Source organism: Opisthocomus hoazin, chromosome 19 (genome assembly GCF_030867145.1).
Source record: "Opisthocomus hoazin isolate bOpiHoa1 chromosome 19, bOpiHoa1.hap1, whole genome shotgun sequence".
NCBI lineage: Eukaryota > Metazoa > Chordata > Aves > Opisthocomiformes > Opisthocomidae > Opisthocomus > Opisthocomus hoazin.
In genome coordinates, this window is record NC_134432.1 from 13,724,894 (window position 1) to 13,746,766 (window position 21,873).

Consider the following 21,873-nt stretch of genomic DNA (forward strand, 5'->3'; position numbering starts at 1 on the left):
TTGGTCCCGTCGGCCCCCCCTTCCCCCCGCGACCCGCCCCGCTCGTCCGGCCGCTCGCTCTGGCTCCGAGCTCGTTACTGCCGCGCTCTTTGGCTGCGGTGAACCTGCAAACATTGCGCAAACCTCCCCCCCCCCCGCAGCTGTCCCGCCGCCGCGGGCCCGCTCCCCCGTTCGCGCAGACCCCGCGCCCGTCCCGCCCGCTCCACGTCAGGCCGGGGGCCAGGCGCCGGCTCGGTCCCCCGCGGGCCGCTGCGGCATGGCGGTCAGCTGGGCGCTCCGGGCCCTCCTGGTGCTCCCCTTGGGGCTCTGCTGGCCGCCGGCCCTCCGGGAGGTGAGTGCGGCCTCCAGGAAACGGCGTTTCCAGGAAGCCTTCTTTTTAATTTCTAGGAAAAAAACAAACCCCAAAGAGACAACGCGACGTGTTGGGAGCCAGAATCCATCAAACCTCGCTGGGCGAGGAGATCAAGCTGTTTCCTCTGGGCGGCTGCTGCGCTCAGCGCAGAGTAACGCCGTGGGAACGCGGCGCTGGGCTTGGCTCAGCGCCGCTGAGACGTCGCCGGCGTTGCTGCCGGGTGAGGTCCGGTGAAGCGGTAGTCTTGGCTCCATGGTCTGGCTAAGCGATCGTCTTGCATCCATTTGTTGTTCTTAAAAAAACCCACCCCTAATGCTGTTCTTCTCCTCGCAGAAGTTTCTCGGCGCTTTGGATGCGGAAGATGTTTTCTCTTATTTTGGAACCAGCTCGGTGTCCGATGGTATGCAGGGCTCCTTCCTTCATTACAGAACACATCTGTCAGTTTATTTCTAATCCTGTACGTTTGATAACGCTAAGAACACTTGTTAGTGAACCCTGAGCCGACAAGCGTTTAGCATTTCTGAGTCACATTACTTGCTGAGGCAGCCCATGTTTCAGTGTGAAAGCGCTTGAAGAACTGGGTCAGTGTTTAAAATCTGCTGAAGGAGATACGGTGAATCTTCTTGCACATTTCTCCTGGGATCCTCATTCCTGGGTTGGTACTTTTCTATGAGATTAACAGATTCAGGTCTTCCGAGTGGGAAGCTTTAGACTGAGAATAGCTTTAAATGCACTTATTTTTTTTTTAAAATAAACACATGGAGAGACTGGTGTTCTGCATCTGGATTGGTGGTAGTTCAGAATAAAGAGATGTTTTAAATTCTCAAATCTTTAAAACTAGGATGTTGCCTGCTTGTGAGTTCACCTAGGGCTCATCTCAGCATCTCTGTCAGGATGATGATAATGCTGGCTCAGTAATACTCAACATCTGAGAAAGTAAAACTATCTCAGCCTTTGTTAAATGAACTGTTCTCCTTAGCGGGAGAGCAAAAGCGCTGATAAATCAGGATCCAGTTTCAGAGGTGCTGTCTGTTCCCGATCAGATTATTCTCACTTTGGAATGTATGAAAGCAAAGACGTTCTTTGACTGTTGACGTTATGGCCCCAAAAGGCCACAGTTGTCATTTGGAGAGTATGTTTTCCTAGGGGGATAGATCATTACATTTGTTTTCTGTGTATCAGCGTTTCTCATAACTGTTCCTTTTGTTCTGGTCTTGTTTCGTTTCTTTCAGTACCTGAGTTTGTTGTTGCTGAGCCAACTTGCCCTTGTAAAGAAGAACAGATTGGGCTGACGTCCTGTCGGATTCAGCATTGCTCCATTGAGGCCTGGGGAGAACTCTATGCCTTTGAATTTCTAGAGGACCATGCCCTCCTTTCTTCCTCCTTTGTGAGCCATCAAGTGGTGAACTCTTCCTTTAGCTTACTGAAGCGATTCTCAGGCAACTGCTTTGCGGGTGGAAATCCACTGCAACCTCCTGGGGCTCAGTGTAGAGTCACTTACTGTGAAGAGCAGCTGGTGAGTATGCACTGGACTTCTTACAAGCGCTTACAGCCTTTGTAGGTTTGCAGCTTGATGCACCGAACGTGTGAATCACCCATTTAATAAACCTGAGCATTACAAAGGAGAAACAGGAAGGGCATGGCACACAGTGTTCCACTGATGGCAAATGTCTTTGGAATAACTCAGCGATGGAATTTCATCTCCTTTAGCAAGGAGTCGTCATTGCAGACAAGGAAAAGATTCATATCAGGCCTGTCAGAAGCAAAGATGTGGCCCTGCTGAAAGACCTCGGCTTCTCCAGACCCCACATTCTCTTCAGAAGTGCTGCAGGAGAGGCAAATGCAGCAAGAGGTAACGTGCATAGAGAGGAAGCCAGCTTGTTCTGCTTGGAAAAGCTGTCATCTGGCATTGGTGTTGCTTGCATGAGCTCAGGGCAAAAATTTGAATCTACAAATGTGTGAGTGTACTTGAATATGTTTCTCACCTCACTGAGGTGTAACTAGTGTGTTTTCCTTTAAATATTTTTTATTTTGATAGGATAGGTGTGTTATTAAGGATGCTGACAGGTGAAAGAAATCAATAGAAACCTGAGCAAGCAACTGGAGAAGTGGTCTTCCAGCTGGATTATTCTAGGCTTTCAGGAAAAGGCAGTGGATCTGTAGTACTTTTTATGTTGTCTTGCATTTTAAACTCCCTGTATCCCTTTGTGCTGTTCAGCAGGGCGGTTTTCTTCTCGCCTGCAAAAGAGGGCTGAGGGAGCTGTCAAACATCTGGAGCTGATGGTCGTAGCCGGTCCAGATGTTTACTTGTACCACAGAGAGGACACGGAGAGATATATTCTCGCCAACCTGAACATTGTGAGTAGCTTTCTGTTTGGATCGCGGTCCCAGTGCAAGAGCTCACAGTGTCCCAGGCTGTGTCCCAGGCAGATGGACCTCTGTGAGAGTGCACTTCCAGAGGTGTTTGTGGTTACCCGCTCCTGGTGCAGAGCACTGCTTACGCGCAGGGTGTTCCTCTCAGCTTCTCTTGGCACTGTGTGGCAAGCTTTCCCTTGTACAAGGAGCTGCACAAGGAAACGCGGATGTTAGAAGCTCTGGGGTCGTAGCCTTAAAGCCTGTGTGGAAAATGTAGCTCTTCATTTCATTACTAATGTTGCTGTATGTCAGATACAATAGCAAGACTCTTACCACCAGAGCCTTCATCCAGTCCCTGCTGCTTTCAGTGAGATTGAACAAGATCCACTGAATTAATCTTACATTGTACATTTCAAGATTTTATTTCTGTTACAGATTTTCTCTAAATGTCTCCATTTGTTATTATTAAGAATTTGTTTATGCAATTCCTGTGTGTGTATATTGCAAAAAAGTCTTCAGCATTCACTCTCCTACCCTATGAAATTGTTTTCCGCACAGATTTTTCTTTCTCCTTCACAGTATCTGACAAGTCTAAAACAGTTCTCATCTGTTGACAGATTTATTTACATTTGTAGTGCATACTTCAATGTTGTACTTCCTGATGATTTTGTCGTTGGCCCTGATGGTTACCAGGTGTGTTACCTTTGCAGTGAATGCAGCCCTGTTATTTGGAACAGGTAGTGAGAGTCACCAACGTGTTTTCTTTATTGAATCCTTTCTGTCTCTTAACAGGGGGCAGAGCTGCTGAGAGATGCCTCACTGGGTGCTCATTTCAGGGTTCATCTTATGCAAATGCTGGTTTTGAGAGAACCAGAGGTAAGCGGGGAGGACTATGTTCAAGTGTTGTCCAAGGGGTTGCTAAAAGCAGTGTGCAAACATGTGCCTTCTCTCTAGGCAGAGGTGAACATCACGACAAATATCACCTCTTCGCTGATCAGCGTTTGTGAGTGGAGCAAGAAAGTCAACCCCCAGAATGACTCCGATGCCCAGCATGCTGACGTTGTCCTCTACGTCACCAGGTATTGAAGCTCCCCTGCCCTGGGAGGGCACTGGAAATGCGGCCACTGGGTGTCCAGCTGTCAGCACGGTGACAGGGATTTGCACTGGGTCTGTTAGCAGTTTGGCATCACAAGGGTCTTTGGAAATAGGTTGATTCTCCTGTTTGGGATTGATTCTCCAGCCCTTAGTGTAATGCAGTTAGTCAGAGGTGCTGGTTCTTCAGTTTCTGAAGGAACTGGAATATTCCCCAAGCACTGACCAGCCAGACTTGAGCAGCACAGCCAAACCCCCTGCAGCCTTTTGGGGGCAGAAAGGTCAAACACTAATTGGAAATGAAAACCCACTGGTGTTTTCTACGGAAGATTTCTAGTGCAACTCTGACAAAGACATTTTTGTCTCACTTTCAGGCTCCTTGCTCTAAAATGCCTTAGCTAAATGTGTTGAAGGCAAGCTTTTCTTGAGTGTAATGGCTTTGTTTTGGTGCTCTTTCTTCAAAGAGGTGATGATACTGCTCTGTCTTTGTAAATAGGATTAGGTAATTTTATTCCGTTCTGCTTGTATGGGGACATCGGGATTTTTTAAGTGTAAAATCACTACAAATTTTGAACACTGCGCATTCATGGGATCTTGCTGCTACCATCTTGCCCCAGGGAGCTCCATGTGTCAAAAGAAATGTTAGGTAGCTGGCAAAGTTAAATCAGGAAAGTACAGATAGATTGAGTTGGATGTCTAGGCCTGACTTTATTAGCTTCAATGGTTCCTTGCTTTTGCCTCTGTATCTGTCTCCCTGGCTTTAGGTTTGACCTGGAGTTACCTGATGGGAACAAGGAGCTACGTGGCGTGACTCAGTTAGGGGGAGTCTGCTCCTCCTTCTGGAGCTGTGTTATTACCCAGGACACTGGCTTTGACCTGGGAGTCACCATAGCCCATGAGATTGGGCACAGGTCAGTAGGAAAGCCCCAGAGCAGCCCAGTATATGTTAATCAGGTAAAAACATTCCCCAGTTTAATGGATTCTGAAGAAGGAAAAGGTTCTCTTGGCATAACAGGGGGTTTCCTATAGATTATTAAAAATTTTTAAGAGGGTTCCTTGCATTTCTTGCATTCCTGCTTGCTCTAGGACAGTTAAAAGCTGTAAAGAGAAGAGAAGACTTTTGTGACAACCGTAGAAGGAAAGGCTGCAGAGGGAGCTCAGTCCTTGCTTAGAGAAGAGAGGCTGTAAGGGAACCCAGCCTCTGGGTTTCTTCTCCTCAGGGCACTGTGCTGCTTCTGTTACAGTCTTGGAATCCCCCATGATGGTGAGGGAAATCGGTGCAGCAGCAGCGGTTACATCATGGGTTCAGCAGGAAACCACAACAGCATTGACCTCGCCTGGTCGCAGTGCAGTCGAGAAGAGTTCCTGGCCTTTGTCAGGTAAGGGAATGGTGGAGTTCTGCGTCCTCGTGTGGGAGCGGTTCCCTGTGCTGGGAGCTTAGGAGAGAGCAGGGAAAGACAAGGAATAAAATAAAGTGAAATTCTTGGAAAATGAGGAACAGTGAAAAGCTTGGAGTTTGTTTATCTCTTAGCACTTGCGTCTGTTGCTGAGGTTAAACCCAGTCTTTGCTTCAAGTATCTGGAAATTACTTTGGTTAGTGACTAACATGCCTCGGCTGTGTTGGACTCCTCAGATGCTAGCTCAGCCTGGAAATTTTATTTAAAATGTCAGAGCGTCTAGGTGTAAACAAGTGTTGTGGGCTGTGAACTGACTGAGGAGGAACAGGCATGAGTTTCTGTTATAACTTCAGCAGCAGGGAACTCTGAGCATCTCCAGGCAGCTGCTGCAGCTAAATCCATCACAGCCCACAGTAAGCATGTGTTGTCTGGGAAAGCAACAGCCAACTCCCAGAATGAAACTCAGCAGAAGTTTGCAAACATGTCGTTGTCCTTACTGCCCACAGCTGGGAAAGTGATATTTCTTATGTCTCTATCAGCACAGGCCAAGCAAACTGCTTGAATGACCTGCCGGACATGGACGGCAGCATCCCTGGATGGAAGCCTGGCTTGTACTATGGAGCAGATGAGCAGTGTAAAATAGCCTTTGGGAGTGTTGCCACAGCATGCACCTTCGCCGACAGCAATGCTGTAGGTAGAAAGTTTGTCTGTCTTGCTAGGGGCAGCAGGAAATGTTCTGGAGCCAAGATTCAGGAAAAGGGAACTGGGGACATTTTTATTATAAAGGGATGAAAGGTGCTTTCCCGCCACAGATTTCTTGGCAAAGAACAAACCTTCAAAGGCTTTAAAAATAATTCACTTCTCTCTGTCACCTCCTTTGTCAACATAAATCTCCTTTAAAGTTTGCACAGGACCCAGAGCCTTCTGTCCAACCAGGGGCCTGGCTGTGCTAGTGCTGGGTGCAACTCCTCGGGCGAGTCTGGGGTCCTGTCTTGGGGAGCTCTTGTTCCCTTCAGCTTCCCCACCTTTGCACAAGTCCCCATGCCTGAGAAATGCAGCATGGCTAATAATTGCCATCTGGACATGGTTTGCTAATGAGGAAGCACTAAGGTGGGTGAAACTTCATTGCTTCAGTTGATCATCTTCTAGCATTGCATCTGGCAGTGCTGGTCTTTTGGCATGCCCACAACTTTTGCCCAGTAGTGGGAGAAACGAAGGGACTTGCTTGCATTGTTGGGTAGCTGTGGGGAAACCAAACAACTGGGACCATTTAATGCGCCATTTAAACAGAGCAGCTTTTGGGACTGCCTGTGGATGAGCCGAAGTGACTCCCTGACATCCCTGATTTTCTTGTTACACCAGGACATATGCCAAGTTCTCTCATGCCATGTACAACCAGGAGACAAATCCAGTTGCACTCGGCTGCTTGTTCCCCTCTTGGATGGTACCGAGTGTGGAATCAATAAGGTAAAGAGGCTGCTGATCTGATGATCAGAAGTGGGTGTGTGTGCTGTGGAGCTCATTAGACAGGAAGACATTGTTGGTGGCTTAAAGGTATGTACATGGCACTCTGCCCCGCAGCCAGGGAGCTAAGGCCAGACACTCCAGTCACAAACTGGTACCAGCTGATCTTGGTATTTTCACCTTGTCTGTATCTCTGGAGGTGCTTTGCAGGTCCATAGCCCGATACCTGAGCTCTCCTCCAAGGCTTTGCTTTCTACTTGAAATGACCTGTCAGCTCTTTGTTTTAACCCAACTTCATGTTAGACTGTAGTGAGGAATGAGACTCTTCTAGCCTCTTGTGAGAAGGTGCCTCATTCATCTTGGGATTCTCTGCTACAGTCTGGCCTGCAAAAAGATGGGGACTTGTGCCACCCTTGTAGATGCAAGCCCTGCTGGGTTCGCTGAGGTGCAGCTGCCAGTTTTGTGTATTCTTGGTCTTAGTGGTGCTCCAAGGGACAGTGCAGCTCTCTGGAAGAACTGAACCCCACGACTGTAGTCCATGGGCAGTGGTCCAGCTGGAGCCCCTTCTCCTCCTGCTCCCGCAGCTGTGGAGGTGGAGTTGTGATAAGGCAGCGGTTCTGTAACAACCCCAGGTAGGAGGTGGGGAGTTTGCAGTGCCTCTTGGCTGATTCAGGGCAGCGGGGCCGAGTCTTGCTCTTTGCTTGGGACAAGCCCACCTCTGCTGAGTTCTTCTCCTGTCATTTGCAGGCCTGCTTTTGGGGGGCAGGAATGCCGTGGTGCGGGCATCCAAGTGGAGATGTGCAATACTCAGGTAATGGAGCTGATCGCATCTTCTGAGCTTTTTTCTTAATGCTGTTTAACCCTGTGAGAGCTGTATGGTTTGGGACTGTACTCGCAGCTGACTGCTCTGGGAAGGAAGACGAAAGATCTGGTGTACAGCCTCCATCTGTCTGACAACAGGAGAGGTATTTGTTCCACTCTTTGAAGACAGCAGTATTATTTAATGGCATTGTTCACGTGTAATGAAGCCTTTTCTTTATGCCTTCGTAGCAGGACAGATGTTGAGAAAATAGTGACTCATATAATGAAAGTTTTCTTCAAAGGGACATTCTTATATTGTTCCTATTTTCCTCATCCATTTAATTTGTATAAATAGCAAAGATATCAACTTCCAAACACAATTCTCTGCGTATCCCGCAGCCTCCCTTTGAAGTGGTTTTCTTTATTTGCAGTTGTTTTGGTATTTCACTTACCAGCCACTGTTTTCTGCCTTGAGCTAGTGGGTAAAATGCCACTTGGGATTCTGTGCGCAGCAACTTCCTTTCATTACCCATACAATTCTCTCCGGGATGTAGGCCTGTTCGATGACCCAGCAGGACTTTATGGCTGAACAATGTGCAGCAACAAATTTAAAGCCACTGTATCTCACTGTAGAAGCACCATCCTTTTATACCTGGACTTCTGCTGCTGACTTTGCCAAAGGTAAGGAAAAACTGAGAAACTGTGGTTTCTTTATGAAGGGGAGATCTTGTGGACCTGTCTGTACTTTGAAGTCAAAGTGCTGTTTCACTGATTGTTTTAGTTTTCAGGTGAAACCCGGATGCTCTTTCTGTCAGATCCTTTTCACTTCTTCCCTTTGCTTGGTGGTGGGCCGCATGCCTTTCTGAAAGAGTAACTCCTTTCTCCGCCTGTCTGCCTCCTCCAGGGGACATGCTATGCAAGCACATGTGCAGGGCTGTGGAAGGCGAATTCATGGTAAGCCGTGGAGACAGCTTCATAGATGGAACCAGGTGCGAGCAGGATAACTCTGAGCACCACGGGGCTTTCCATCTGTGTGTAATGGGAAGCTGCAGAGTAAGTAACTGTGGAATCCAGGTGAACCTCTGACATGTAATCTGCATCAGAGGAGTCAGTTTACTAGAAGCAGGGATCAAAACTACAGTGTCCCAAGCAACAGAGACAGCTATTTTCAAAAGAGAAGAGATTTATTCTTAGCTTATTGGATGCAGTCCAACAAATCTACAGTTCTGTCTATGCATCCAATGCCAATGCCCTCTAGATAAGACATTCTGCTAATTATATGGTAAGTACGTAAGGCTCTTCATCCCTAATCCAAGATGCAATTGGTTTATGAGTTGATTGAGGAGACATCATTAGCTGTTCAGTTTGTGTGGTATAAATAGCCCTAGAAAATGCTGACTCTGTTGGAGAAAAGTTACATGACTTGAACATACCAGGTCAGTGGCAAAATAAGGAGTAAAACCTGGGAATCGTAACTCAACAAATTGATTGTTGCAGTATCACTAATCAACACTGAAGTATAACTTTTTTTTTCCCTGGGCTGGATGTGAGGAAGGCATTCTTTCATGATGAACTTGAATATAACTCCCCCACGCTGTCTGCATTTTGGTAACTGCTCGGTGCTGACCCAGTTGTATGTTTTCTGTTGTTTCTTTACATTCCCAGAATACACTTTTAACATTTTATGTTTTTGTCATTATCCTCATGTTCTCGATGTTTTGTAATGCGTTTCCACCTAATGAACAGCAGAGGGTGTAGGCAGGATCTAATCTGATTTCTGCTGTTCCGTTGGTGACAGTGATAAATATGTATGTTATGGCAGCATGCAAAGCCTGGGATCAGTGCCTTTAGCATAAATTCAGCGGTTGCGCGTGTTTTACTGCTAAGCCTGCTGAGATCCTCCTGTAGCTTTGTGTAAATTAGTCTTGTTCGTGGGAATGACGATAGAATCTCTTCTCTGAGCTCCATGGGATTGAAGGCGGGGCTGAAGGATGTAAGCTAGGTTTGGGTTTGGAGTTTGGGGAGCTAAAGATTCCTTTAGAACCTGCCATTCATGGTTACTGTCCTCCTGGGCTTCCCCCCCTACCCACCTCCAAAAAGAGCCTGTAGAAGAGGAGGAGTGCAGAGCCTTTGTTTTAGGTCACAGGAGAAATCTTTCTGGGCTGCTTCTTATGGGAAAGAAAATGTCACACAATGAATGAAACTTGTTGTGCTCTCAGCTAAGACTTTCCAGTCCCTGGCTTTGCATACTGCTGTACGGTGGTAGATCTAGGTACAAATGCAGCTTTGTATATGTTGTCTTCTTGAATTCAAATTACAAATGGAAAAGGCAGTTTCAGGAATTCAGGCAACATTGCTTTCTTTTGCTTGTTTTCATCTCGGAATAGGCAAGTTTTGACAGATTCTCCCCTTTGCTCAGGCGTTTGGGTGTGATGGCCAGATGGACTCCAAGAAGGTAATGGACTCTTGCAAGGTCTGTGGGGGTGATAATGCCACTTGCACCGGAGTGAATGGATCTTACACAGAAGGAAAAGCTAACGGTGTGTAGTCCTCACCCTCAGGCTCAACATGATGGTAGTGTTTGTGTGCTGCATATTTGTATGCATATTCAGTGCACATAATCTTCTGTATGTGACTTCTTGCTTCGGCTTCTGCTTGATTTTATTTTACGGCGGATATGGTGATGGCGTCTGGGTAGTCAACAGAGAAGGCAGCCAAGATCTGTAGCAGGGAGGTAGCTGTTGTCTAGACAGAGTGACTTTTTTGGTCATAGTTGTTCGCTGGGCATGGACCAGAAATGCAGCAGTTTGGGAAGTCCAGTAAATTACTGGGAGATGGGGGCCATGTCAGGTGCTTCCTGAGATGTTGAACATCCATTTGGGAACTGATCTGGCTCTTGCAGTATCACATATAGATATTAGCAGAGAACATTAAAAGAACAAAAGAAAGATGAGAACAGGACACAGAATTCAGTTTAGTTTTGTTTACTGTATTCACTATCACTATATTCAAGCGAAGCTGATAGAGCTAAGGTCAGTGTGAATTTAGTCTGCTGGCCATCACTGTTGTATCCATATTTTTTTGTTAGCTATACAGTCCCGGTCTGCAAATAAGCTTTGTTGCTGCCTGTAAGGCTTGTCCTCCAATGGACAGCGTGCTCGTAAGGTGACGAAGGGTTGACCTGTAATCCCCAGCCTTTTTAACAGAGGTATGGTAATGGAACGTGACCATATTTTCTTTCTTTCCATCCTTCCAGAGTACGTTACATTTCTTTCCCTGCCTTATAACACCACCGTGGTCCATGTTACCAATCGGAGACCACTCTTCACACATTTGGGTGAGTTAAATGACAAGGAGAGGAGGGACTACAGGCAGAGCTAAAATGAGCTTGTAGAAACGAGAACGTGGAATCTGGGAGGAAAGTTCTTGATGATGCAGTTTGTTTGTGGAGTGCTCTCCGGTGGGAAGTGGTAGAAGCCATGCTCTTTGGGATGCCCAACCTAGATCAAACTGGTTCAGTCTGTAGCTGCCAGCACCAGAGGATCACATCGTATCTCTCAACCTCACTGCTACTTTTGCTTCTCTAGCTGTGAAGGTTAAAGGGGAGTATGTGGTTGCTGGAAAAGGAAAAATCTCACTGAATGTCACCTATCCGTCGGTTCTGGAGGACAGCCAGATCAAATACAAAGTGTTTCTCACCAAAGACAACCTGCCAAGTCTGGAGGAAGTCCATGTGGATGGGCCAACACAAGAAGAAATTGAAATACAGGTGAATTAAAATAGCAGAATTGGAAAGAAGCCAGTCAGAACTGGCCAGGCTGAATTTGTGTAGCTCTGCTGCAGTGCAGAATCAGGGGTAGCAGGCTTCATGTCCAAGGCTGGTGGAGATGGTGTTCACTAACAGCGATGGTGTTGCCCTTCTTGGGAAAGGTTGAGGGTTGGCTGCCTAAGGCTTTCTGCAGAGTGGGGAGTGGTTGTGTGGGGAAAAGCATACTGAGCTAAACCTTTTGCTTGGCTTAGTCTTTTTTCAGTGCCCTGTGCACAGAATTCACAGGGTGAGTACTCAGACTGGACCTTATAAATGCCTACAAAAATCTTAAGGGTCGGTGTCAAGAGGATGGGGCCAGACTCTTTTCAGTGGTGCCCAGCGACAGGACAAGGGGAAATGGGCACAAACTGAATCAGAGGGCAGATTTAGATTAGATATTAGCAAGAAATTCTTCACCATGAGGGTGATGAAACACTGGAACAGGTTGCCCAGAGAAGCTGTGGCTGCCCCCTCCCTGGCAGTGCTCAAGGCCAGATTTGATGGAGCTCTGAGCAACCTGGTTTGGTGGAAGCTGTCCCTGCTCATGGCAGGGGGGTTGGAACCAGATGATCTTTAAGGTCTCTTCCAACCCAAACCATTCTATGAAGCACAGGAATTTCCAGCTGAACATGAGGAAGAACTTCTTCACTCTGAGGGTGACGGAGCACTGGAACAGGCTGCCCAGGGAGGTTGTGGAGTCTCCTTCTCTGGAGATATTCAAAACCCGCTTGGACGAGGTCCTGTGCAGCCTACTCTGGGTGACCCTGCTTCAGCAAGGGGTTGGACTGGATGATCCACAGAGGTCCCTTCCAACCCCAACCATTCTGTGATTCTGTGATCTAGCAAGAATTGAGAATTGTAGCATTGAGGCTGAGGATTGGATGGAAAAAAGGGGAACTCGCTGCACTTATCTTTGTCCTCAGAAATGAGTCTGAGTTGATTTGTGCATTGACCACAACTTGTTCCTTCATCAGGTCTATCGAAGGTATGCAAGAGAATATGGCGATGCCACCAACCCAGACATCACCTTCAGCTACTTTGTCCCCAGAAAGAATCTGACACATGTGTGGATTCCTCAGCGGGGTCCCTGTTCAGTGACCTGTGGGGAAGGTGAGGCAGCAGTACTCAGTCTTTACCTCTTATGGAGATCTGGGCAGACTTTTACTTTGCCTGGCTGGCAAAAAAAAAAAAAGCTGTAAAGTCTCCTTTGCAGTGAATAAGCTACCCAGCTTAAGAAGTCACCCAGATCTTCACTCTGTGGGCTCTCCTGGGCTGACTGAAAGAAGTGTGACATCAGTGATAGATACTTGGATAGAGCTTATTAAACAACTGAACAGAATTTGAAAGCAAATTGCTGAAAGTGAGCTGCAGTTGCTAGTGTTAAACTGAACCAAAGAAAAGAGTGGTACAGCTTTTGAATTAATTTAGCCAATCAGTAAATGCGCTGAATCATCAAGATGATAGGGAAAATGTTTGATCGTGAGGGGGATTTTTAAATAGGTTCTAACTGAACTTTTGATTTGAAGACTAAATCATTTTCTCAGATTTTTCAAAGTTATTGAAGACAGTAATTTGAAGTTGGCTAAACATCAAAAGTCTGAGACCAAAGTGGTGTCTAGTGTCTAACTAAAGCCTCAGAGCTAATTATGAAACTTCCTGCTTAGAATTCTATTCCTGTGCCGTGGCTAATCCTTTCTGTCTCCCTGACGAAATCATAATGCAGATTGCAACAGATCACTCTGGTAGACAGTCTGACATCTTGTTTACCGGATAATAGAGATGACACTGGCAAGTCTCTCATGACTTTTGTGGCAAGGATTTAGAAAATACATTAATGAATACTTATGGAAGTCAATCTATAGGACTAGTTATGCCCAGAAAGCTTTTCTCCAGCAGATTCCTCAGGTGAACTGATTGCTGAAACCCTGAAGTAAAGAACTCAAAATGCTCTAGGGCCTCGCAGCTAATTCAGTCACAAATGAAAAAGTGAGAAAGCTGAAAGTTGAAATAGCAGAAAGTTGAGAATCCGAGCTGAAATTGCATCTTGAGAGCTGAAAGTGATGGTCAGGCCCTCCTTACCCGTAGACATTATTTGAAAACAAGGAGGGTAATGAAAAGATAACATTGCTGATTGATTCTTGACATTTGCTTCTCAGGGTCACAGTCTCTGAGATTCAGGAATGCCTGTCTCTCTGTGGGTAGCTTATTCGCTGCAAAGGAGACTCTTTACAGCTTTGCTTGTAGCTTTTTTAAGTTTGGATTTTCACCCACTGTACTTGTTAGGTTCAGTATTGTTAAAAATCTTGTTTATAGCTGTGCTTTCTGAATATTTTATTTCTTGTATGCGACAGGCACTGCAGGTCTGCAGTTTCTCTCCCAGTACCCCTAGTCTAGTTTTGGATATTGATGATCACTTTGAGGCCATTGGCGTGGTACTGTCTGGGTACAAAGGCTGCGTGATGATATTACGTGATTCGTTCTACAGAGCGTCATTTAAAAATGTCTGACTGCTAGAGCTTATTTTCAGCAACCTGTCCTTCATCACTTAGGCATCAAGATCATTAGAAGTAATTTTGACCAAATTGTGATTGATATTCTTGTTCTTGCAAACAGCCAGTTTACAGCAGTCTTTCCATTTTGGCAGTGGATTATCCATCAATCTTCTCATCTTCTGGGGTGTTCATCTTGGAAAGTCACTTTAAAGCTCTTGAGGAAAAGTTATATCAGAAAGAAGGGGTTGGTGTGTTTGTAGAAAGTCTGTATTCCCAAATATGCCGTTTTCCCACACAGATGATTTCAGTAAAGTGAAATTACTGCATCTTCCTAGCACAATAGAGGTGAGCTGTCCACTTTGTTTACACGTTCCTTTCAATTTCCTTTTATATCCAAGGGACGCAACCAGTGGATCATGTGTGCTTTGACCAGACAAAGAATGAAATAACAGAAGATCAGTGGTGTCTGGAGCTCCCACAGCCCCTTTCAGAGCACAAGCCCTGTGCCAGGGAGCCATGCCTGTACAGGTTGGTGTTCCTGGAAGCTCAGCTGAATTCTTGCTTTGCTTGTCCTTTCTCTGCCAGCTAACCCACTCTCTGCAGTCTCATTTGTATTGTGCAAGGTAAAAAAGTAGTTTCTTCCTAATTATAATGGTGTAGTGGATCCCAAACCATGTTCTGTCTTTCCAGGTCCCATGAGGTAGTTGAGATGTCAGCTGAATGAATGGGAGATAGTCCTTCCAGTATTTTACAGTAGTCTGCTAAATGAAAATACTTTGAGGGCATGGCCAGAAGGAGGTGTCTGTTCACATCCTTTCCAAGATTGTGCCAACAAAGATTTGATCTTACTCTGGAGGAGACCCTTGTGTTAATTAGACTGGAAAGAGGACCAAGGGCCAAACCTGCCCAGACGTTGTTCTTGTAGATATTTTAGTGTTTAATAAAAAGTGGTTACACTGTGAACTATAGCTCTTTAGCTTACACGCTTTTAGTCCTAGAGAGCTGTTGGTGCAAGGACTTAAATTTCCAGCAGTTGTCCTCTCAATCACATCCAGACAAGGCTCTTGAAACAGAGAAGCTGAATGCTCTGTATGACCCATTTCTGTAATCACTGGTGTGAGTAATAAACCTCTGTGATCCAGATGAGCAATAGGGTGATACGACTACTTCCCATTTAGGTGGAAGATGTCTCAGATAGATGAATGCTCTGCTGCCTGTGGAACTGGAGTTGCCCAGCAGAATCTGACCTGTGTTCAGTTTCGTGATGGATTGGAGACTGTTGTGGACGACAGCTTGTGCCCAGCGGAAGAAAAACCCCCCTCCGTTGTGCCGTGTGTGGTTAATGTCTGCCCTTTAGGCTGGGACAAAGTGAGTTTACTGGCTGGGCTTGTCTCAGGAGCCTCACTGGGAGCTTTGCACTTGGGTCTACCAGTTAAGAACAATCACTTTACTACTGGACTCTGGGAGGGTGGTTTACACCAAGGATGTCTGCCCAGTTAAAGGTTCATCCTGTCACTTTAGACAGCTCTGTCCCTCTTAATTTATGCTGCTGGATTAATGAATTCATAGTGGTGGTTTGTTAAGGGCAGCTGTTGACTATGGTCCTTCTTCATTTCTCCTTGCAGAGTCCAACAAAATGAGAAACAGAAATAACCCCTGGTCCACTCAGAAATACCTCACTGGCAAACAGAGAGGTTCTGACATGGTAGAGAGGGTTACTAGTAGGGAAGAGGGCTTCTCAGCGCAGGATCACTGGTCCAAATCTGTACTGGGGAGCTACTGCCAGGTTTACATTTACAGATGGGGAAGATACTGCTTTAGGCATCCACAGTCTCAGGTACCTCTTCGGCTAGTGTGAATTAGGAGAGGTTTTGGCTCTTGGATGTCCTTAGCTATTCCTGGTATTTCTATGTTCTGCAAAAATGGAGAAAGTGCTTAAATGTGCCTCTTTCTTCAGTGACAGCAACTATATTGTAGGCTTGATGTGGAGATATCCCCGGGCTTCATTAGATTGGGACTGGTGTGGAAAGCAGGTGCCAATGTCAGTCTGGGTCTTTTTACTGTGTTCTGAGGAGGAAGATGCGCACTTACTTCAGACTTCGGAGTCACTTGGGCATATCCAGCTGGAAAATCGGACGGTGTATGTCTGGAGTCCTCTAGCTGGAGAGTGTTCCGTCTCCTGTGGTAGAGGTGAGATCTTTCAGTGCCGCAGGGAAATGTTACTTGGCTGCAGGTGTGAGCTCATTGCCTAGGAACCTCAGGGACCTGGTCTTTGCCCCTCCACAGCTCTAGTGCATGCGTAGCTGTGGTCACAACTTTTTTGAGTCTGGAAGAGGCAGCGGGACCTGGCTCAGACAGGGAATAGTTTAGGGCTGGCTGCTGCTGTGCTTCAGAGGTGGGGGGTTGAGTGCAGTAAGTGTGCCTGAGGCTTGGGCAGAGTTTGCTTGTTTTGTACACACAGATGCGACTGCCACTGCTTGGCAGATTTTCAGCCCTTGCCTGCATGCCCTGCAGTAAGATCGCTTCCCTTTCTAGGTAAGACTCAGCTACAGTATGTATGTGTAGCTTATGACACCAAAGAAGAAACCCAAGAAGAAAACTGTCATCCCGTGCCAAAGCCAGAGAGCAGGATGGAAGTCTGTGATCTCAGTCCCTGCCCACCAAGGTAAAGCAGTTACCAGGAGACAGCGAGCCAGTGAGAGGTCTTTCCTTCCTCTCTGTCCCTTCCTCTCTTCTTCCTTCTCTTACCCTTAGTAAGGGTCAGGCTGCTCTGCAGATGTTATCTTCCTCTCCCCTGGTTTGAAAACACAGCCAGCTGTGAAAACAGTAGCACTGATCCATCCTGAGCAAACTAACAGAGTTTTTCCTGGGCTGATATAGTCTCAAGCAGAACTAGGTGAAGTTTTTGGAGTTTGAGTCCAGGGAAAACGAGAAAATTGCTTGATCCCTTATTACCTTGGGGAAGTAGGAACAAATCCATAACTGCAAAAGGTGGTGACACGTTTGCCAGCTGTAGTTTCCACGTAGTGTCAAGGAAAAGGGCTAGAATTAAATGCTCTAAGAATCCAGAATAGCTGCTCTGAGAACTGAAGGAAGTTGATTGCACTTCCGCCAGGATTTATGGTGTTGCACTCAGTGGGGTGACTGCTGATCTCTCGAACATGAGCCAGTGTGTATGTGCGCAGTAGCAGAATTCCAGCTGTACTTCTGTAGACTGGTTGGATTTAAAGCGCAGTGAAGATGAGTGGCAGCTGGAGGTACTCACTGATGGCTGTGTTGGGGGCATTACAAAATGGGCTCATGCAGGCTAAGCTGTGGAGGAGGTGTGTTGCACAAGGTCCTCTGCTGTGCAAGGGAGACTGGGGAGAAGGCAGCAGAGATTGTGACAGACACCCAGTGTGATGGTTTGCCTCGCCCAGAGGAGCGGGAGCTGTGTAACTTGGAGCTGTGCCCTCTGAGGTCAAAACGGCCACATGGGCCACAAGAGCAGCGCTGGGGAAGAGTGGTTGTCCGTGAAGATGTATGGTGTGATCTAGGAGATGGCTCCGGGTTGGTAAATGGGGCAGAGCTTGCCCTGCCCTATTTGCTGTTGGACTGGAAAGCTGTTGGCGTCTGAATTTTTTTTACGTGCTACCGGATGCTGCTCCCTGGATGAAATACCCTGGGTTGATTTCTGATCTGACTATTCAGAGTCGTGTGCATTTCGGAGGGAGATAAGATTGTTTTTGCAGTTAAGCCTGCGTTTGTCACCCTGGGCAACACTGTGATGGACGCAGAGTAAGGCTCAGTGTATGTTTTGGGTCTGCGGGCTGCTTGCAAAATGTGAATGTCCTCTGTTTGGGTCCAACTCCAAACCTGCTCCAGACTGCCCAGCCTTGTTTCAAAAGCTGCCTGCTAAGTGCTGTAGGCAGCAAAGTGTGTGAGGCAGAGTGGTGAAGAAAGCTGCTGAGAAACAGAAGGGGTAAGGATGAGGGTGTTGCAGTGCATTTTCTACAGTGAGAGATAGTAGAGGCTGAGGATTCATCACTAACTTCAATTTTTCTCCTCCATGTCCTCTGTCAGGTGGAAGGTAACCCCAGCTGGCCCCTGTTCCTCCAGCTGTGGGCTCGGCTTAGCTGTTCAGCTGGTCGCCTGTGTGCAGATTCACCGAGGCAAGGAGATTTTTCTGGAGGAGCATTTGTGTCCTGTGGCAGAGAAGCCCCTTACCAGTGTCCCTTGTGTCATCCGAATGTGCTCGTATGAATGGAGCTTCAGCGAGTGGACAGAGGTATCTGCTCCTGTTCAGACGCAGCACTTGGTGCCTAGTGCAGCGGTTTGATAGCCATGCACTTCCCTAAAGCATGCAGTGGAGAAATACCGCTTCTGCCTTGGATATTTACTTCCCACAGAAATGCTAAACTGTTTCTAGGGACTTTTCCCGTCCCTTCCACTGTCCTATGTTTAGCAGCCATAGGTTTGCTTCCCACGTTTCTCAGCTCAGGTTTTGGCTGCCGTTTAAAAATGGTCCTTGGCGTACTTTCTTCTGGAGTGCAGATCTTTTTGGATTTTTTGGGAAGTCGTTCTGCAATTCAGAGATACAGTTTGGGAGATCCCCTGGGAGGTGAGCCATCTTATAGCTGCTGAAACTCAAACACTGAAAGGCCAAGTAACAGAACAGCATCAGTGGGAAAAAAGATCAGCTCCCTGACAATAAATGTATTTATTTGTAAATGCCAACTGAAACATGTGTATAAACGCCTGTGGGTTTCTTCCTCTACAGTGTTCAACTTCATGTGGGAATGGCATTCAGACACGGCAGGATTTCTGCCTCAACCCGCTAACCCGTAAGCACGTGAACCCCATCTTCTGCAGGCGCTTCCCCAAGGCCATCGTGGTTCGTGGCTGCTCCGCAGGGCCCTGTCCTGAGCAGGCAGTGGGGACTGGGTCCCGTGGAGCAGGGCTGCAGACAGTGACACCAGCCACGCTGACGACAGCTGCAACCACCAAAGAGGCGAGATACAAGAACCTGGATCTTCCTCCATCTGCTGGGCCTCAGGAACAGACAGAGACCAGTGGAGGTGAGGAGCAGAATGCCAAAAGGTAGAGATAGGTAGAGCTGGGTGCTTACTGCATGCGGCTGGGTGGTGGTGACCCCACTGCCACACAGAGACAGGAGCGTGGGAGGGATTACTGCTGGTTAGCAGGGACAACATGGTGTTCCTTCCAGTGTGCATGAGCTGTCCGTGTTGTCTGAGCTAGGAACAATGACTCCCTTCCTTGGGCTTCCAAAGCTCTACTGACCCGTGGGACTCCTCGGGGCAGGAGCTAATTGTTCCTGTGCTTTACCCAGACGGTGTGCACTCGTCTGCTCATTGTGCTGTGAAGGGAATGGGGGCTGTTCTTCAGCAGCTGTAGTTCCTTCTGGATGTGTTTCTCATCTGCCTCTCCTGTACAGGTGTCTGTGGAAAGCTCTTTCTTAATGCCTCCGGGGTCATCAACATGACAGGTGTAGAGAGCAGTGACTGCACCGTGGCCATCGGACGTCCTCTCAGGGAGGAGATAACAGTCAGCGTCCTGGCGAGCTCCCTCAACTGCAGTGCAGGTGCTGCCCGGGGCGTGCTGGGGTCAAGCCTGGCCCTTGGGGAGATCTGCACCTCTTTTGCCCGTGTGCTTTTGGTGCCCTGAAACGTTCTTGCTGCCTGGGAGCCTGTGTAATCTTTGAAACCATTTTGCAAGTTTTTCTGTCCCGCCAAGTGTTTGCCAGAGGGGACTAAATGAAGATGATGCCTTTCCTCCCTCTACATAATGGTTTCTTACCTGGTTTGCTGATATGAGATGAAAAGAGTTTATGGGGTTAAAGGAGCTGCTTGGTTGGGCCTGTTATAAACTCTCTCCATAATGTACCCTCTTGCTGGAATCAGTACAGTTAGATTAGTTAACTGAACTGTTCTCATGACAGATTTTGATAAGATAGGGACAAGATGCAGAATTTACTTGATTCCAGACCTATGTAAGATAGGTTGCAGCCTTTTACTTCAAGTGTTTCTAGTCCCTGTGCTCATCCGTTCCAGGTGAGGTAGTGCTGTTTTCTGGGCGAATGATGTGGCGGACAGGCTGCAGGAAGCTCCCTTTGTCACTGATAAATTCCAGAACGAATACACTGATTGTGAAACAGCGTGTTTTGCTGCCAGGAAATGGGGTCATTCTTCAGTACAACAGCAGAACTGCAACTAAAAAATATTACCAAGGTACCTTATTGAAAGCTTTGCGATTGCTTTAGATTAAGGCACACATGATAGGGCCTGAGGAGTTCCACAGGTCACGGTTGCTTATGGAAATCTATGGAAACCTTGCATAGTTTTTAGCCCCTGCTTGAGGAGTGTTGGAATTAATATTACTTGTGCACTACCCCTCTGTTTTAAAGGCAAGCCCTGGGCAGGTGTTCGCTAATGCTTGGAGGTTCCCAGATGAAAATCCTTAGAGAAACTTTTCTGCCTGTGTTTAATTTAAATGATTTCTTTCTTGGAGGTGGCTGAACACTTGTCTAAATCATTTTCTTTTCTGCTGCCTTTCCCCCTCTCAGACTGTGACAAGCAGCTCTTTGGTCCCCAAGGTGAAATAGTGAATCCTGTGCGATTGCCTGATCAAAGGCCAGAAGTAGTGTGTCGGACCTTCATCAATGTGGCTCCTCGGCATCGCATAGCTATCCGCGCTCTATATATTGGCCTGGGCAGCGAGGGCAACCAGACACATTTTAATTACATCCTGGTGAGTCAGACACCTAAAGGGGGTAGTTTGGGTGGGTGCGGACCCATCTCCTCATTAGACATTTCCATCCAGTTGTGAAGTTCAGTCACGAATCCGAGAGGGTCAGACTCTGATCTCTGTTATGGAAAGGCGGGTGTGAACGAGCACTGCTGATGTCTGCTATATTTCTTTTAACATTTGTATAGGGCAGCTTTTCCCCTGAGTGGCCCATTGGCAAGTCCCCAGCATTTTGTGGGTGCTTCACTTGTAGGCTGCTGTGATATGATCGTTCGTTTTTTCTTTATGCAGGTCCGTGATGTAAGCACTATGAAGACGATGGTGTTCCATGGGAAACAACAATTCTTCTGGCAATCAACAGGAAGCCAAGCTGAAATTGAATTTCATGAAAATGTTAAGGATCCCCAAACCAGTTTCTGGGCTGAATATCATGCTATTGAGCCCAAATAAAAAGAGCCAGGGCCACTGCACTGAGAAAGGCCGTGGTCCAGTTAGTCACTGCTGCCTGTTCACTGCTCGAGGTCACATGAGTCATTTCATCTTTTTGCAACTGCGTCCCCATCTATTGAGTAAGGAGAATAATATCTACTGATTCCTTTGGAATCTCAGTTACTATTTATAAAGGTTGTGCAAAAGACAAGCAACTACCAAATATTTAGCAAATAGTCCACTTATGGATTTTCTGTCTGTGTTGATTGATATTAGTGCAGTTTACGTGTCTGCAGTTAGTGACTTGGATGCTGAAGTCTCAAGGTCCTGCTTCTGTAATATGCTGCGAATTTTTAGGATAATCACTTAATTTCTCGGTGGCTCGGTGTCCCATTACAAACCTCTGTACATGTATAGCTGCGATCAGGGTTTAGCCATGAAGTTCACTCTTCTGCAGGGTAAACGCCCCTTAAAACTGAGGCGCATTGATTTTCTGGAATGTTGTAAAGAAGGCAGAGATGTGTACGAGGACGAGCTGCTAGCAGAAGACAACTAGAGATGTGTGAGGGCAAGAGAGTTTCTTTGCCTGGGAGGGCAGTGCAACACTGGGACAGGTCACTCAGAAAGCTTGAATGATTTCAGGAGTTGGCTAGACTGACGCACTACTGACCTGGTCAAGTCCTGGTGACAGTTGACTTTATGTGGGAGGACTAAATGACATCCCTCCCCAGCCACCTCTTCTGTGGCTCTACTATTATGTATCTGACAGTGATACCAGCACTTCTTTTCTATGAGAAAATAGAAGAATTCTGTCTCTTACTGATGGGTTTGGTGCTAAGACACATGTATTCAGATAAGAACAGTAGCTGTGCTATTAATCTGCTTGTATCTTCATCTCACAGGAACTGTGCAATGAGAGACTCTTGAGACTGCATGATA

The 21,873-nt window shown here is 46.9% G+C and overlaps 1 protein-coding gene across 4 annotated transcripts; it reads left to right on the forward strand.

The window, feature by feature from the left end:
* Positions 1–127: 127 nt before the first annotated feature.
* Positions 128–21,003, forward strand: ADAMTS13 (ADAM metallopeptidase with thrombospondin type 1 motif 13). Of its 4 annotated transcripts, none has more exons than XM_075439637.1 (29): positions 128–331; positions 686–752; positions 1,585–1,868; positions 2,063–2,204; positions 2,571–2,710; positions 3,500–3,583; positions 3,662–3,786; positions 4,564–4,710; positions 5,044–5,178; positions 5,736–5,886; positions 6,559–6,663; positions 7,141–7,292; positions 7,408–7,471; positions 8,016–8,142; positions 8,366–8,514; positions 9,881–10,001; positions 10,718–10,798; positions 11,049–11,230; positions 12,244–12,379; positions 14,160–14,289; positions 14,940–15,129; positions 15,837–15,951; positions 16,297–16,426; positions 17,824–18,028; positions 18,521–18,818; positions 19,196–19,342; positions 19,812–19,988; positions 20,324–20,508; positions 20,797–21,003. In XM_075439637.1, exons 1-29 carry the CDS (start codon positions 257–259, stop codon positions 20,953–20,955), a joined length of 4,203 nt encoding a protein of 1,400 aa, XP_075295752.1. In that variant the 5' UTR covers positions 128–256; the 3' UTR covers positions 20,956–21,003. The 4 variants fall into 4 exon arrangements, with proteins under 4 accessions (XP_075295752.1, XP_075295751.1, XP_075295750.1 ...); XM_075439636.1 differs by having other exon boundaries at positions 2,574–2,710; positions 15,834–15,951; XM_075439635.1 differs by having other exon boundaries at positions 129–331; positions 15,834–15,951.
* Positions 21,004–21,873: the final 870 nt, after the last annotated feature.